Source organism: Eublepharis macularius, chromosome 1, assembly GCF_028583425.1.
Source record: "Eublepharis macularius isolate TG4126 chromosome 1, MPM_Emac_v1.0, whole genome shotgun sequence".
Lineage (NCBI taxonomy): Eukaryota > Metazoa > Chordata > Lepidosauria > Squamata > Eublepharidae > Eublepharis > Eublepharis macularius.
Genome location: NC_072790.1, coordinates 58790199 through 58805930, shown reverse-complemented (window position 1 = coordinate 58805930; position 15732 = coordinate 58790199). Strand labels below are relative to the sequence as shown.

Genomic DNA, 15732 nt, shown 5'->3' with positions numbered 1-15732 from the left:
GCTTCAAGGCTTACACAGAAAATAGTCTACTGAATAATAAAACATTAGATAAGTTTATAAAGTCCATAGCGTTCATGACAAGATGGACTAGGTTTTCCAGCTCCAGGCTAAGAAATTCTTGGAGCTTTTGAGGGGGGAGCCTTGGGAAGAGTGGAGTTTGGGGAGGGTCTCATCAGGGTACCTCATCAGGGTATAATGGCCATAGAGTCCACCCTCCAAAGCAGCCATTTTCTCCAGGGGAACTAATCATGATCATCTGATGATCAAGTGTAATTCTGGGAAATTTCCAAACCCCACCTGGAGGCTGGCACCCATAAGATGAACTCAGTAAGACTCTAACAACGAATAATGGGCTGGGTAGGTCAGTGCAAGAAACATGTATGGGAAGTGAGAAGTGTATTGCAGGGCCAGAAGCATAGTTATGTATAACTCTGTAGATATCTTGAGAGGTTTTTTTTAATATACAAAATTTATATCCTGCCTTTCTGCCCGAACAAGCCCACCAAAGTAGCTAACAATTAAAAACAAGGCATTATAAAAACATACAACAAAATAAATTAAAAACTGATATTTGCGGGCTCTATTTAAAATAATCATTTCTGGACTGTTTCCATAAGGGGATTTTCCCCAGGGTGGCATAGAGAATGCTCTTGCTTTACTGAGCAGCATGGACCCCCCCTCCCCCAAAGCCAGAGCAAAGGAAAACCTTGGATGGTGAGAGTTTCTGCACTGATACAAAGAAGAGTGGTACCTAGGGTTGCTAGGTCCCCTGACCCCCCAGGCAGGAGATCAGGTGTCTGGCACCTATCTTTTAGGTTGCCTCTCTGCACATGCACTCCCAACCCGTGCGCACTCCCAGCTCTGCACACACACTCCCAGCCCATTGCGCAGGTCATGTGCCACCCTGGGAGCGCACCTGCACTCCACAGGGGGACGAATTGGGCTGGATTTGGTCTGATTCAGTCTGCTGTAGAGCACAGGAACACTCCCATGCTCCACAGCAGCCCGATTCGAGCTGAATTGGGCCTGAATGTGGGCCAATTTGGGCCTCATTCAGCCCGAATCTGGCCGCTGTGGAACGCAGGAGTTTCCCCCCGCCTGCCAGGTAAGTGGGGGTGGGGGGTCAAAGGTCAGAAAGGGGCTCCCCTGCCCCCAGTGGGGGGCTGGCATTCCTAGTGGTACCAGCAGGAGGCAGCATGGGGATGGAGGTATGTGAATGCTGTCTCTGCCCTCTCTTGCTGCTGCTTCCAACGCAAGGGTTCAATTTTACATCTCTACATGGAAACAGCCCTGTTTAACTGATCATTCACTTCTGCCTTTGGTGACAGGAGGAACAGGAGAGGGAACGTGCCAGTCTGGTGCTCACTTCTCTTCTCTCTTGGATACGTACCAGTCTGGTACTCACTTCTGCTGTCTCCTTGGGCAAAAAATTAGTATCTGAATAAGGTGGGTAAGACAACAAAGTTGTACTGCAAATTTTCAGCAGAGTTCTTATGACTGCTTCATAACAATTTTGCAGGACTGTAGGACAGTAAGTTACACATTGCTTTCAGGAGCAACCAGCTATCCCTTTTCGTCTAAAAAGACCTAGGAGGAGCTGGGCCAAAAAAACCTAGTCAGGTACAAGTAAGTATTTTATTGCTGATTGCAGCTATATCAATTGTGTCCCAGCTCTTCTAAATAGTTTTTGTAAATAGTTCATCATTAAGCACAAATGTGTCTTAGAATATCTTTGTTGTTCCAACACAACACTGATCTAATGCCTGAACACCAAATGTAATTTCTGCATCCCTCTAGCCCATTAAACTATGAATAACAGACACTGTGCACTTTCAGGTGGTCTTTCAGATTAGAAGAAAATTATGAAAGTCTTTTTCAAAACAAGTCACAACAATAATTGCAATTTAGCTCCTTCTGTACTTCAGTATAGCAGCTGTGTGACCACAAGAGTCACTGGTCGCTAGCATGGATTGAGGAAGGGAAAGCAAACCATTAACAACAATCACCAGGAAGCAGTGGAAGAGGAAGGGGGCATGTCAGCCTGCAGAACCATAGTTACTGCCCAAGTGCGCTGTAATAGAGAAGGTTACTTAATTGTTCCCTTCCCCGTCATCTGAGGCGTCCAACAGGGATGCCTTCTAGCACCTTTTTTATTTAGTTTGTATCTGTCTGATTTGCCAGGCTTTTTGACTGATTTTTCTCTGTACCCACCTAAATTACTGGATATTTCAATCCCTCTTTTACTTTATGCAGATGATTCAATCTTACTTTCTCGTACATGGATTGGCCTTCTTCAGGCTTTGAAAGGTTTCATTTTTATTGACTGCATGAGGAATTGTCTATTAATTTTACTAAAACTAAAATTATTAAGTTTGCACCTTGTTTTTTGACTAAAAGAGAGACATGGGTAGTTAATAGGCAGAAGATCTCTGAGGTTTCTTCTTTTAGGCATTTGAGTGTCTTATTTCAGTCTTCCTTGTCCTGGAGATGTCCTAAACAATTGGTCACTTAAAAATCTTTTGCTACTATGAAGACTATTTTGTATTTCTTTTTTTTCAAATGGAGTACATTGTATTCCAGATGCTATTACAGTTTTTAACTCAGTGGTAATTTGTATAGTGTCCCAATATGGATCTCTGCTGTAGATGATTCTATAAACAGAGTACAGTCCTAGTTTTATGCAATTGGGGGGCTTCCTAGGTGCATTTCATCATCGGCCCTTCACTACGAATTCAGTCTTAGCTTTTAGGAGCCTGTGCCAGGGTATGAGAGCTCAATTTTTGGTTTCATCTGTTTTTTGAGGGTAGCTTAGTAAGGCTCCCTGGCTTCAGCTCTTTGAACAGAAGCTGTCTCTTATAAATCTTAAGGTGGAGGATCTTTCTTCTTCCTCTGTAAATCAATCCAAACAACATGTGGCCAAACTGATTTATGCCATTGATAAGATCTATACATATTTTGATCGTCAGAGGACATGCTCCCTGCTTGCCTTGGGCCTCCGGTTGAAGGGCAACTGCCTTCTTATTTAGACTCCTCGGTTAGTCCAAAGTTATGTAGAACTTTTATGCATTCACGATTCAACTGCCTCTTTCCAATGGCATTGTTGGGTCGCCTTTTAATGGTCCCCTTTTCCGATTGGTTATGCCCCTGCCCCTTTTGGTCAGTCGACTCTCTTGTACATATTCTCGTGCAACGTCCTTATGTGTTTCAGTTTAGGCTAAAATGGATTATACTATGACATGCTAAATGGACTATGCTTCCTCTAGCAACTTTAAAGCAAAATGTTCAATTCCTTGTAGAGGATTTTGATCCTAATGTACTTATTTTGTTGCTCAATTTCTAGAGGCTGCAGAGAAGTGTCGAAGGGAGATGTTTTTAAATATGGGATTTATTTAAGTTTTTCAGTTTTATTGTTCAAGACCTTGGTCTAACAACAGGGGGGATTAAAAGTAAAGTAAAAGAACCATAATTGCTGCAGAGTTGCTGACTTCTAAGCAGCCTCCAGCACAGGACCCAGCAATGACATTCTTGCAAGGTGCTATCCTCTGCCTCTACCACCATTTCTCAGCTATTACCAGTAAGGATATTCCCTCTTTTCTTGATTGCTGTGCAGTAGCAGAGAACCTCTTCACCAGCCACCCAAGGGAAAGACATAGGATTGACAGAAGCTGCTTCCCCATGAAGAGTTTTCTCTCCTTTTTTTTAAAAAAAAGCATCCACATGACATTGCGCTTGAATAATCCTTTCCCTGTCTTCACTATGTTCTTTCCCAAATTTGCTTTGCTCTTACGTTTCTCGGAAGAGCACAGTCCGAGTGCATTGTCACTCTGTCTGGAAAGGGAAGTGAGCATTTTCTAAGCCCCTCCCCACATTGGCACCATTTCCCTGCTGTCAGCGTCATACCACGTTAGTTTATTTAAAACATTTCTATGCCACCTTTCCACCCAGATTAGGATCCCCAAGGTGGCGAACATTAAAACAAAGCATTTGAAACCTAAATGATAGTAAAAAGTTAAAGTTAAAGGTGAATATTGTAAACTTATATTCAAAGTTTTTGTATATATAGTTAATATTGCATTGTAATGCTTATTTCAAAAAATTTGTTTTGTCCTCGCTTTATTTTTTAAAATTATGCTCATTCAATTAAAAAAAAATTAAAAAAACATTTGAACCCTTAAAAAGCATTATATAGATATAGATATTTAAAACCATTAAATAAAACATAATATAAACACATTTAAACAATATAGTCACACGGTGAGGAGGGAGTTAGTGAAAAAATGCCAAACAAAAAAGTCCACCTGTCAGTGGAAGACAACAAAAGTGGGAGACAGATGAATCTTACTGGAGAAGTTCCAAAGTGCTGGTGCCATGACTGAGAAGGCCCTTTCTTGGGCTACCAACCATCCAGCCTCAGCTTGGAGGGACAACCAAAAACAGGGCCTCCAAAGATCACTGGAGTGGACAGGTAGGTACTCATATGGGAGCAGGCAGTCCTTCAGATACTATCTCAGCTGTGATGTATGTCTCTTTCCTGTCTGCTAGAGGTGGAAGCTGAAGGAGAAAAGCCCTTGGCTAAGAGCTCTCGGCTTTTAGCCCATATCTCAAAATGAGCCAACCACTGAACCCAGGATTGTAATTTATAGGGTTTTTTGGTTTATATTGTGTGTGTCCTGTATTGAGCGCACAGGGAGGGGGGAGCTTTTAAAAAACTGGCAGTTGCTATAGGAAAAACCCTCCAATGATGCAGCAGGGAAAGCGGCATTCACAAGGGTCTGATGGAGGAAAATGCCCAGAAAACTCCTCTGTAGAAACTGTTGCCAATGCTCATTCCACTGCACTCACAGTGAAACAGAGAATCCCTGTCATGAGAAAGCAGCCAGAGTTGTCACAAACTCTGTCAAATCAGTACTAAATACAGCAGTATCTCCTGACTACAAATATCTAAATCTAGCAATGCCTACCTGCTACCTAGCAACAGTTCCCCCTCTGCATTCAGCGCAGGGACATCAGGGTATAGAAGGAACTGAGTTTTAATTTAGAAGCTTTTCAAGCAGCTGCCTTTTGACTGTTATAATTCAAGAAGATGCTGTGTGGCCCACAAATGAACTAGAAGAATAGTCTGTAATACGAAGTTTTTAGAAATTGGCATCTTAGCAGAACCTTTTCAGTTCAGAATGCTAGAGAGGAACAATTTGTTCCAGTTATTAATGAATAAACCTATTAGTTGCAGAAGAATTATTTCTGATCTAAGTGGTCTGAGTGGAAAGAATATCAAAAGAAATCTTCAAGCATCTGGGTAATCTGGGATTACAATCACTATATATTGCTACAATTTGATTCAAAGCACTTCAAGACTGAGTTATCTTGACACTATAGTCTCCCACTCCATCCCATCCTCAGCAAAACAGTTTCTACAAAGCCTTAGGAAGTATTTCAGCCCCGGCACAGTCTTTCTTCCGGACTGGCACCTAAAATGTACAAAAATGAAGTTCCTGAAGGTTCCTCAAACAGCAAGGCCCATTCCAGTGCCCTCATTTTAGTCTGGGACTTGTTCATTCATCTTTCATACTAAGTTCTTCTCTTTGCTCTTCCAAGCATATCACATGCAGATCAGTATTTTTTTCTGATCTTGTTTTCAAATCTCCCCAGTTTTTATCATCATGCAAACAGAGATTACACAGACCTCTGGCTTCACTGTTATTTAATGCCAAATAGATTTTAATTATTTAGAAATTATTAGAATCTTGGCAAACAATGCAACCAAAATGGTTAAAGCAGTTTACTTAAAAACGAAAACAAAAAAGATAATTCTTCAGATAAGACAGAAGCTGCTGAAATGGGATGGGAATGATATCAGAGGAGACGGATATATAAAATGTGAATATATATGACTGACTAACACATGGTCTTCAACATGAAAATACTGTTTACACCACCTTGTTTATTTTCATGGCAATGACAAGCTACATCCACCCCAATAAACACACAGAAGAGGGTCTCGGGAGAACAAAAAAAAATGATTTTTTAAAAAATTAGTCTGTTTACATTTTGAAGCTAATTGAAACATTGCTAGTCAGAAGGGGTGGCAATGGATAGGAACGTTTCACTTTATTTGTGAACAATTTAGAAAACACAACAAGCTTATCTCAATTAGGATATCACGGGGGCGGGGGAGTAATTGGGGTGGATCCTACTCCATCCTACCATCCACTGAGCACAGTATATTTATTAAAATATGTATACCCCACCATTCCTTTTTGAACAAGCCTTCCTCCAAAAGGCTCTTGTGGCCCCTTCTGATGTGCCCAGGGTAATGCCAGTTGTCACTTCAGGATTAGAAAGGAATTTTTCCCCAGCCAGAATGGCCAGAGATCCTGGGCTTTCAGTAGGGGTCAGTGGGGGAGTGGGAGGGGGTAGCTGTGAATGTCCTGCATTGTGCAGGAGATTGAATTAGATGACACTTGGAGTCCCTTCCAGGTCCATGTTTCTATGAACTTAAGCAGCTCTTCCATAGGCGAAAGGGCCATTTAAATTGGAGGAAGGCTACTTTGGAGGATGATTTGATCCACCCCATTATTTACAGGATATCCACTGCAAATAAAGCTAAACAAGGTTTTGACTTTGTAGGGAAGGAAAATGAAAACCTGAATGGAATTACAAAGGAACTCCCATTAAAATTTTCCTCTACATTGTTTGAAAACTTCACTTTTTTTTTTAGAATGACTATGAAAACTCCTATTGAAAACCTAACCCACAAACTGCTTACCCGAGACCTCAATTTAAGCTGAAATTATGATGGAAATTCCTGTAGTAATTACCGTGATCAGAAAGATTTCCAGTTTAGGAGTCATGTTCCTAAAACTAAGAATGGCTAAAGTTAGCATGGATGCTATTAAAGAAGTATATCAGTACCTGGTAACATATTGTGAACAAGAGTAGCAACATTCACATCTTGGAGGTGCTTAAGGGTTTCCGTATGGAAAAGGCGAAGTGTAGATCCTGATGTGAAGGCAATCCAGATTCCAACTCCTGCCACAGCCATATGAGAAATCACCATCCCTTCCTCTTGATGCGCTTCAAAGTGGTACTGAGAGACAGACGGTTGGAAGTCAATGGTCATGTTGTAAAACAGCCAAACTCAATAGTCTATATTATTGTCTTATCGAGAGGAAAAGAACATGTTGTAGTAATAATGTGCAAATGAACACTTTCCTTTGCTATACTCTTCCATGGCAAGGAAGGTAGAATCATCAATGGTGGAAAGCTCATTAGATGATTAAGAAATTGCAACCTCTTGTCATTAGTAGTTTATTGCTAAACACCTAAAAGAAACAACATATTTACAACAAGGAACTCAGATTTTCCTGTTTGTTTTCTAGAGATCCGTTTTTAAGCTTGGGTGCACCATCAGATAGTGGGATGCATCCAGATTCCAGACTAAATTGGCAGTTTCCATGGATTGGATGAATTGTAAGGTACTGCAGACCTTGTTCATGTCACTCCTCAGGGTGCTCTATCGCCCAGAGCAGCACTGTGTGGAGATAAAATGAGCTGCAGTGGGAGAGGGGGAGGTAAGAAACTTCCATTCTGCTACTGGAAAATTTAGTCTGGATCCTACCCAGTATGCAGAGGATAAGAGTGTCAGCTAGAGAGACACAGGTTCAAATTCCTACTCAGCCAGTCATGAAGCGTCCTACCTTGGACCAATTGCTGTGTCTCAGCCTCACAGGGTTGCTAAGAGAATAAAAAAAGACGGGCTAGAACCATGCACCACTTTGAGCTCAACAGAGGAAGTTTGGGATAAAAATCTAATAAATAAAATAGGCGGACAAATAAATGGTGATAATATCTTTTTTAAAAAAAATATTGCATGAGCCTTTAAAACAACTGGGTTTCCTTGACAATATGCAATTAGAAGAGGCCTCAACCTTTCCCTAGTCATTGCTTCAGTGTTTAATGTAGGGAAACTTGGCCACTTAGATACATGTGTGCCATCCCTAATTGATGATGCTATGTGCATACTTTAATGGGCATAAAGAATAAATGAAGAAGTGTGATTCAGCATAAAGAGCAGGATATTTTAACAGGTTGTGGAAGCAATCCTTCACTGCATGACACTTCCCTGGAGCTAGGCGCTCCCATTCATGAAATAACAGTTTTTTTACAATGAGACATAAAGTACCTCAAACTAGAAGAAAGCATGGCACAATCAAGGAATAGCTATATAATGGCTGAAGACGTGGTGCGAATGCCTTAGGTTAGGATCCAAGCTAATGATACAAAATCCATGCAGTTTATGTTATAGCTGGGGAAAAAAGTTCCCTGGATTCATTCAGGTAAGGACATGGGCAAAAAAGTCATTTAAGGATGAAAATGCAACAGTTCCTCTTACGTGATCTGGCAGAAAAACGGATCTGGATTCTCTCTTTCAGAAATATGGGAACAGATGGCATTATCCAAAGTAAAGAACACGGCAATGAAGATGAAAATCATACGGCCAAGAAAGGTAACATTCGTTTTGTTAAATCAGTTTACTGCAATTAATCATGAAGGGTCAATGGAGAACTACGATTAACTTAAAAAACCTGAAATACTGAAATGCTATATTGTTTACTGACTTTTAATGTGGAAGACATTTAAAGACGTATGCAAACCAAGCTACACAAGAAAAGAAGAATGCTGTTATTAGGGATAAATCAAACCTTTACAGATGGGTTATTTGTGGATCATCATTTGCTGTGATACATATAATCATGCAATACCATGCAGTGCTATTGCTTTCTTTATGATTAGTATAGGTTAGCAAGTATTATGAATATTAGTAATTTAAAACATTTGGAGGTTGTGAGAGGAGGCTGCTGGAGGCTTCCTGAAAAGGCCTTGAGCACTGGTAATTCCACTGAGAAATACCTGGACGCAAGGAAAGTTCAGTACCACAGAAAAGCTGTGTCAGTTTGTTTGCATAGTTATTACATCTGAGAAATACATTGTACAGTACAATGTTTAGTACAGGTGTAAGCAGTCGGCCCAGCCTCTGCCATCTTTCTTAGCTATTTTAACATGGCTGTGTGTGATATTAAATGGCACCAGGCCTCTAGATTTAAAATGGCAGCTTGTATTGCAGCCAGAGGACTGCCAGCTAACAGTTGCTGAGATCCAGGCATGAATGGAATGCCGCGTAGGAATACGGAGAGATTTGCGGTGATTAGTTTTGCAGTCTCCCCAGCCCCTAAGGAATCCAGCGCAACAAAGGTCTCACAGAGTCATCCCCACTTCACACATTCCTTTCCCTCCTCCCGTGATGAGATCTCCTGCCCTTGATTGAGGAGCTAATCAAATGAAATTCGTAAGTTTTTACAGTTCATTCCTGGGAAGGTACATTTCCCGACTGAATTCATCAACTTAGCTCCGGTGGACTTCATTAACAAACTACCCCTTTTGTGCTGTGCTAGAACAAATTTTGCATTCTCTGTCACATGCCCTGGCAGCTACCAATCAAGGTAATCAAACCTTTTGTTGGTCCCAGGAACTGACCATTGGAGTCTTTGTTCTAACAGCTAGGTGAGCCATCCCACCTCAGGGCACGTTTTACTCTATAAGAGTAGTGCCTTGGCCCATTCAAATTGTGCATGCTTCCTGGCTGCTCCCTTAGGGTCTCTTCTCTAAGACTCTCTCTCTGTACATGCTTATCAGATCCAAAGTGCTGTTCCCTTGAAGTTTGCCCTAAGCCTCTTGCTCTCCTGGCTGAGAACGCTGGCATTTGAAGCTCTCTCTCCGTGGACTTCGCTGCTCTCTGGATAGGTAATTATCACCTTGCAATCCCTCAAATATATTCCACCACCATTGTTTTACCTAGGCCTCTTGTGTGTTTGTGTGCAATCTTGTGTGTATGCATTTGCCCCTCGAATAAAACAACTATCCTTTAATTAAGAATACTGGTTTTATGTGTGTGTATCCTTGGGAAAGGACTCCGTAAATTATTGGTGAGAAAGATCACGAAGTTACCGGCCTCTTGCATAGCTGTCTTCCTTGCTTGCTAATTCCCCCACTCTATTTATTCGCAAGACCATTCCATGTAACACAAGCAATGTAGGTTTATCTTCAATCATGTACTGTGACAGCAAGTAAAGTGCTCAGGATCTTATATGGTGATTCTGAGGGTGCCACTATATTAAGGATAGAAGAAATATTTTCCTCCCATACACAAAAAGCAAAACACCCCTAATATAAGCTTTCTTCCTAGTAAGATGCTGTTGAGTGGAGCCACAATGCAGCATACACTGTTGAAAGTGTACACAGTCACTGTGCCAGCTTGTCTCTAGGGAAACATTTCCCATCAGACTCCCCTAACACCTAGTGCCATCCTCAGCTTCTAACTTCTTAGTCTGTTTCTTTTGGTTCATTTATTTATTGTGCGTAGGATAGAAAGAACTGTGAGCAGAGTTCTACTGGGAGAAGCAGTAATCTATAGTCTATTGCTTCACCCAGAAAGTTGCTCCTAATATTCAGGGACACACTTGGAAACCACATAGAACACTGCATGGTGGCAATCAGAAGCTTAGATGGTTACTTTGGATTAGGGCTGCGAACTCTGGGTGAGGAAATTCGTGAAGACTTGGGGTTGGAGCCTGGGGAGGGCAGAGTTTGGGGAGGGAAGGGGGCTGAGCAGGAATGTGATGTCATAGATTCCACCCTCTAAAACTGCCATTGTCTCCAGGGGAAATTATCCCTGTAGTCTGGAGATCAGTCGTAAATCTGGGAGTCTTCTATGCTCCTCCTGGATGTTGACAATCCTTTGGATCCAATACTGTATTTATTACACTTTGATTCCACCTTTCTCTGAAAAATTTACAAATCAATGTACAACATGGTTTCCTCCCCTTCTTTACCATCACAAAAAACCTACAAAGAAGGTTGCAATGAAAGATAGCTGGCACAAATTCATCCACTGAATTGGATCTAGATTACATTCTTCAATGGCAGAATTGAAATTTTCCACCTCCCTCCTCCCACTGCAGCTCACTGAATTCCTCAAAATGCTGTTCCTGAAGGATAAGAGACCCCGAGAAATGACATGAGGGGGTTATGTAGTGGAAAGGAGGAATTGGTGGAAATTGCCAGTTAAGTCTGGATCCAACTGAATGAGCTTCATGAGTAAATGTGAATTTTACCTGTAAGTTTAGTGCACTTATATGCTGCTTTCCCACACGATAGCCCCTCAGATTAAAAATATATTTTAAAACAATTAATAAAACCAACATGCCACTCCTTGATACCTAGCTCAGCCCAACTTTCTTTCTACTAGACAGCACTTCCTTCCATTAATGTACTGAATGACACACATTTTTCTATCTACTTTAATAAATGATTTTTGAAATATTAACTGGTTACATTTTTAACAGCTCTGTGCGATTCAGTGGAGCTGTTTTTGATTCACACTAAAGAGAACTGGCAGTGAATGTCAATTTTCAAATATGTTTCTACTCAGTGGGATTCCACACAAATTATAACCAATATTACTTTTAAAAGCCTCTCAAGAAAAAACAAGGGAACTTCTTCGGAGAGATAAAAGGTACATATCAATCTAAAAAGTCCACAGAGGCTGTTTATTATCACATTCAATAATGATGAATACAGAAGAAAACATAGAAAACCCATGGATGAAAATAAAGTACACTGTTATTTCAAAACACCACCTGGTTAAGAAACATTTGTAAGAAAGCTTACTTCAAGAGCCATGGAGCACTACTAGATATGGTTTTGCATTTTAAGAAACAGGTCATAGCTGTAGCTAGAGTTACTTTTTAATCTTTTACATCTACCATGTAGGTTCCACCCTTCTTGGATCAAAAAGACCATGCCATGTAGACTTGTGCATGGGAGTTTGTTTAGTTTCTTATTACTAATTTCCAAAGGGACTATTTCATTAATGGATTGTTTCATATGGTATTGTTTCTTTTGTCATTATTGTTTTGTTTTCATAATTCTATTTTGTTATTATTTCCCCTTGGTTTCACTGGAAGTAACACTCCCTTTCTTGGGTCTGTATAGGGTTGCCATTCCCCCAGTGGAGGAGGGGGATCCCTGTTCCCACCCTCCACCATACTCTAGGATTTACTCATAGAACTTTGGGTGAATCCTAAAACATCACCCTGATACGATGTTACTTTTGATTTTGCAGCAGAAGTGACATTGTGTATTTGCACAATGCTGAGTAGTTTGTCCCCACAAACACCCCCCTCCCCCAATTCTTCGGCTGAGATTCCAGCTAGGGCTGGCAATGCTATGGCCAGCTCTACCTTTCTCTGTGTATGTCCGGGGCACAACAAAGACATTTGCATCCAGGAGACTGCTGCTGCCAGAGAGGAGAGAAAGATTCAGTCTGGGTTGAAGACGACCAGCTGGTCAGACCCTTATTCCTCTGTGCCCAAGTGCCTGAAAGAATTCTTGTCTGGAGAAAATGACTGTGACTCACTTGATCATGTGAGATTTTTGGTGCTATTTAATGTATAGTGCAGTTATTTGAAGTGAATTTTTTACTGTAAACTGCCTTGGGTCACGCTTTGAAGGAGAAAGATGGAATATAAATAAATAAAATACAAATATGATTGAATAATTAATTGTGTGAATTAAAACACCAGAAGTAGATTTAATAATAGATTGTTTGAATGCTATACTCCCCTTAAAACACTTTATTTTCCATGTTTTATTAAATAATATAGGTTTATATAGTAATACAGGAAATCTTTGTGTTTTTAATGATCTCCATTTTCTTTTCATTTCTTGCTGCGACTAATTTTCCAATTTACTTAACATCGCCTATTTGGGAAGCCAGTTTGAGTATACGCTCTGCCCCTGAGTCAGCTTCACATCAGCTCTAGCTATTGCAGAGGAGGGTGATACAACAAGAATGAAGAGTCAGGAGTCAGAATGGTCTTTGAAAACTTCATTTTTTAAAAAAAAGACTATAAACAGTAACTTATCATTAAGTGATATTCCTTGAACAAAATAACTGAAGGTAGCTTTTTGTTAAAGAAGTAAAGTTATATTTTATTGAAGGGCTGCCTCTTCCCACATTGATTAGCCCACTAGTTAGGACACTCTTCCTAACTAGGACACTGTACAGGTAAGGCAGGTAGTGACAAGAGCAAGGGCTTTACCAGTGGTAGCACCTCACCTTTGGAATGCTCTCTCCCTTGAGGCTCACCTACAGTCTATCTCATTTTTCTTTAGGTATCAAGCAAAAAACAATTGTCTTTACTCGGGCTTTTAACTAATGATATTTTAGACTGCTCTGATTGTTTTTATGCCCTGACGTGTTTTTATTCACCTATTTTTATTGGCTTGACTTGTTTTACATAATTGTCAGTATTGGTTTAGGTGTGAGTAAACATGGGCACGGAACAGGAAAAAAATGTACCACATGGTTCATGGTTCATTCATTTCCACGGAACACGAACCACGAATTAGCCAAATTTGAGCTGGTTCCGAACCCGAGGTTCGAGGGAGCCCAGAATGGGCACCTTCATGGTCACAGCCAAACTAAACAAGACTTTCCCAATGTCCAATACCCACCAAATTTGCAAGGGTCCTCACTGTCCTCTAAAGACCCAACAAGTTTCAGAGAGATTGAGCCCCAGGAAAGGCATGATCCATGGGTCCCCTTTCCTGTCATTTTCTCTTTGCAGTGGCAAAAACTGGAGTGTTTGCTGGCAGCTACTTTGAGGGGCTGGCCCTTTTCCTGGCTGGATGGGCCAGAGTGGGAGCTCTCTAGTTCACAGGGACAACTGCCAATCAAGTGTGGAGGGAGGCCTCAGACTGGGGGTAACCAAAAGACTGACACTGTTGCCTAGGCAATGGATTGAATGGCACAGTGTCTGGCTTCCTGAACCAACAACGGAAAGGAACGGAACGGTAGGAAAAGTCATTTTTTCCATAAAAAACGTGTACCCATGGAACGCATTTCTTTGAAACTGAACCAGGCGTTCCATTAGGAATTTTGTTCCATGGTTCGTTTCATGCCCATCTCTAGTTGTGAGCTGTCTTGAGTGAGTTCTGGCATAAAACTGTCAAAATATATAATTTATATGCTTATCAAGATTCTCCCTGCATCATTCTCACTTATCTAGATTCTCATCTTGCTGGATGGGATTTGTGCCACATTTGATAAGAACCAGGCTGTAGTTACTGAAGGGTACCCATATTTATATTAACAAGTCCAAACATAATCTAATTTGCCTGACCTGGATAGCCCAGGTGAGCTTGATCTCATCAGATCTCAGAAGCTAAGCAGGGTCTGCCTTGCTTAGTAAGTGGATGGGGGACCTCCAACAAAGACCAGGGTTGCAGAGGCAGTCAATGGCAAACCACCTCATTTAGTCTCTTGCCATGAAAATCCCTCCAGGGCTCGCCATAAGTCAACTCTGACTTAAGGGCACTCTTCACCAACAGGATCTAATTAACTCCCAATTAGAAGAGGAAAAAGAATAATGGAAATAAAATGGCAGCACTGTGCTGCAAACACCTGTGTAAAAACCTGCAAAACAATTCACATGGTATTGTAAGAGACACAGTTGCTTTGCTTCCACTAGTGTGACTGCACAAATTGCAACCCAACCTCTCATACAAGTGTAAGAACATCTTTTGATTAAATCTCACTTTTCCTTTACAAAAAAAGTAGGATGTCCTTTGAATCCAGCCCATGGCAATAAAGTATGGACAATGCCCTTACCTTATTGCTAGCCATCTCTTTTCAACAAATTGGCAAGAGTCCGTATATTAGAACAGCTGCAAGAAATCTGCAAATTTGCTTTTCTTATCAGCCTATATTTACCAGCTGATTTGTTATATTTCCAGACAATGTATGCTTCAAAACCCTGCTGAAATTCAGAGACATAATGAAAGGGCATACTTAGGGAACAGTCTATGTTGCAAATTACTTTGGCCAAGAGTGATTTTTTTTAATTCACTGCTCATAGTGTATTATTGGATTATGTTGTTTCCAACCCCAGTTTTTCTTCCCACAATTGCCTCTTTGATACAATGTTCTTGAGTGCTCAGACACTTAATGAACAGAAAGAGGAAAGTTATACTGGGTCAGCAAGCTGTGCCCCTTTGTGCATTTTCACTTGAAGGTTTGTAAAGATTCCACGTGCATACAAGTGAACACGCTTCAGCTGGGGGGAAAAATCTTGTAGGTCTCTAATTCTGCAGTTCCACTGCAGATCAACATGGCTACCTACCTGAAACACACTTCATTTGCTGTCCCTATGATCAAGAGATGCCTACATACACCCACTCCCTAGCTGGTAGGTTCTTTACAGAACTTCAAGAGACCATGCAAAAATATTAGGAGTGCAACTTGCTACCACAGTGTCACTTCCTCCCCTATGCACATATAAAGCTGTGTGAAAAGGGCTCCTGTCTATCTCTCTGGCTTTGTAGTAGTAAATGGAATATCCTTAGCTGGTCTACCACCCTTAACATCTCACATTTCCCTTGTGGCTCTAGATGGCTAACAATTCCAAAATTAAAAGCATACAATACACAGTATTGGGAGAAGCTCTAAACTTTATAAAACAAATGACAATAAAATGTACAGGTCAATGAACCAATATTTTAAAATGATCCTTTCCCAAATGTTGCAAATTATGCATACAATTGCAACCAGAGTCTAAAACACCATTGAAAGTAATTGCTAGGTCAGCCACATTAAAACAGAAACAAATAAAA

At 40.8% G+C, this 15732-nt stretch overlaps 1 protein-coding gene across 1 annotated transcript in view; it reads right to left on the bottom strand.

The window, feature by feature from the left end:
* The window catches only part of ARHGEF10 (Rho guanine nucleotide exchange factor 10), a 140664-nt gene that overhangs the window by 11731 nt on the left and 113201 nt on the right, over positions 1 to 15732 (bottom strand). The window contains exon 28 of the mRNA XM_054976987.1: positions 6913 to 7087. Coding sequence (XP_054832962.1) covers positions 6913 to 7087 — 175 coding nt within the window. The remainder of the gene's footprint in view (positions 1 to 6912; positions 7088 to 15732) is intronic.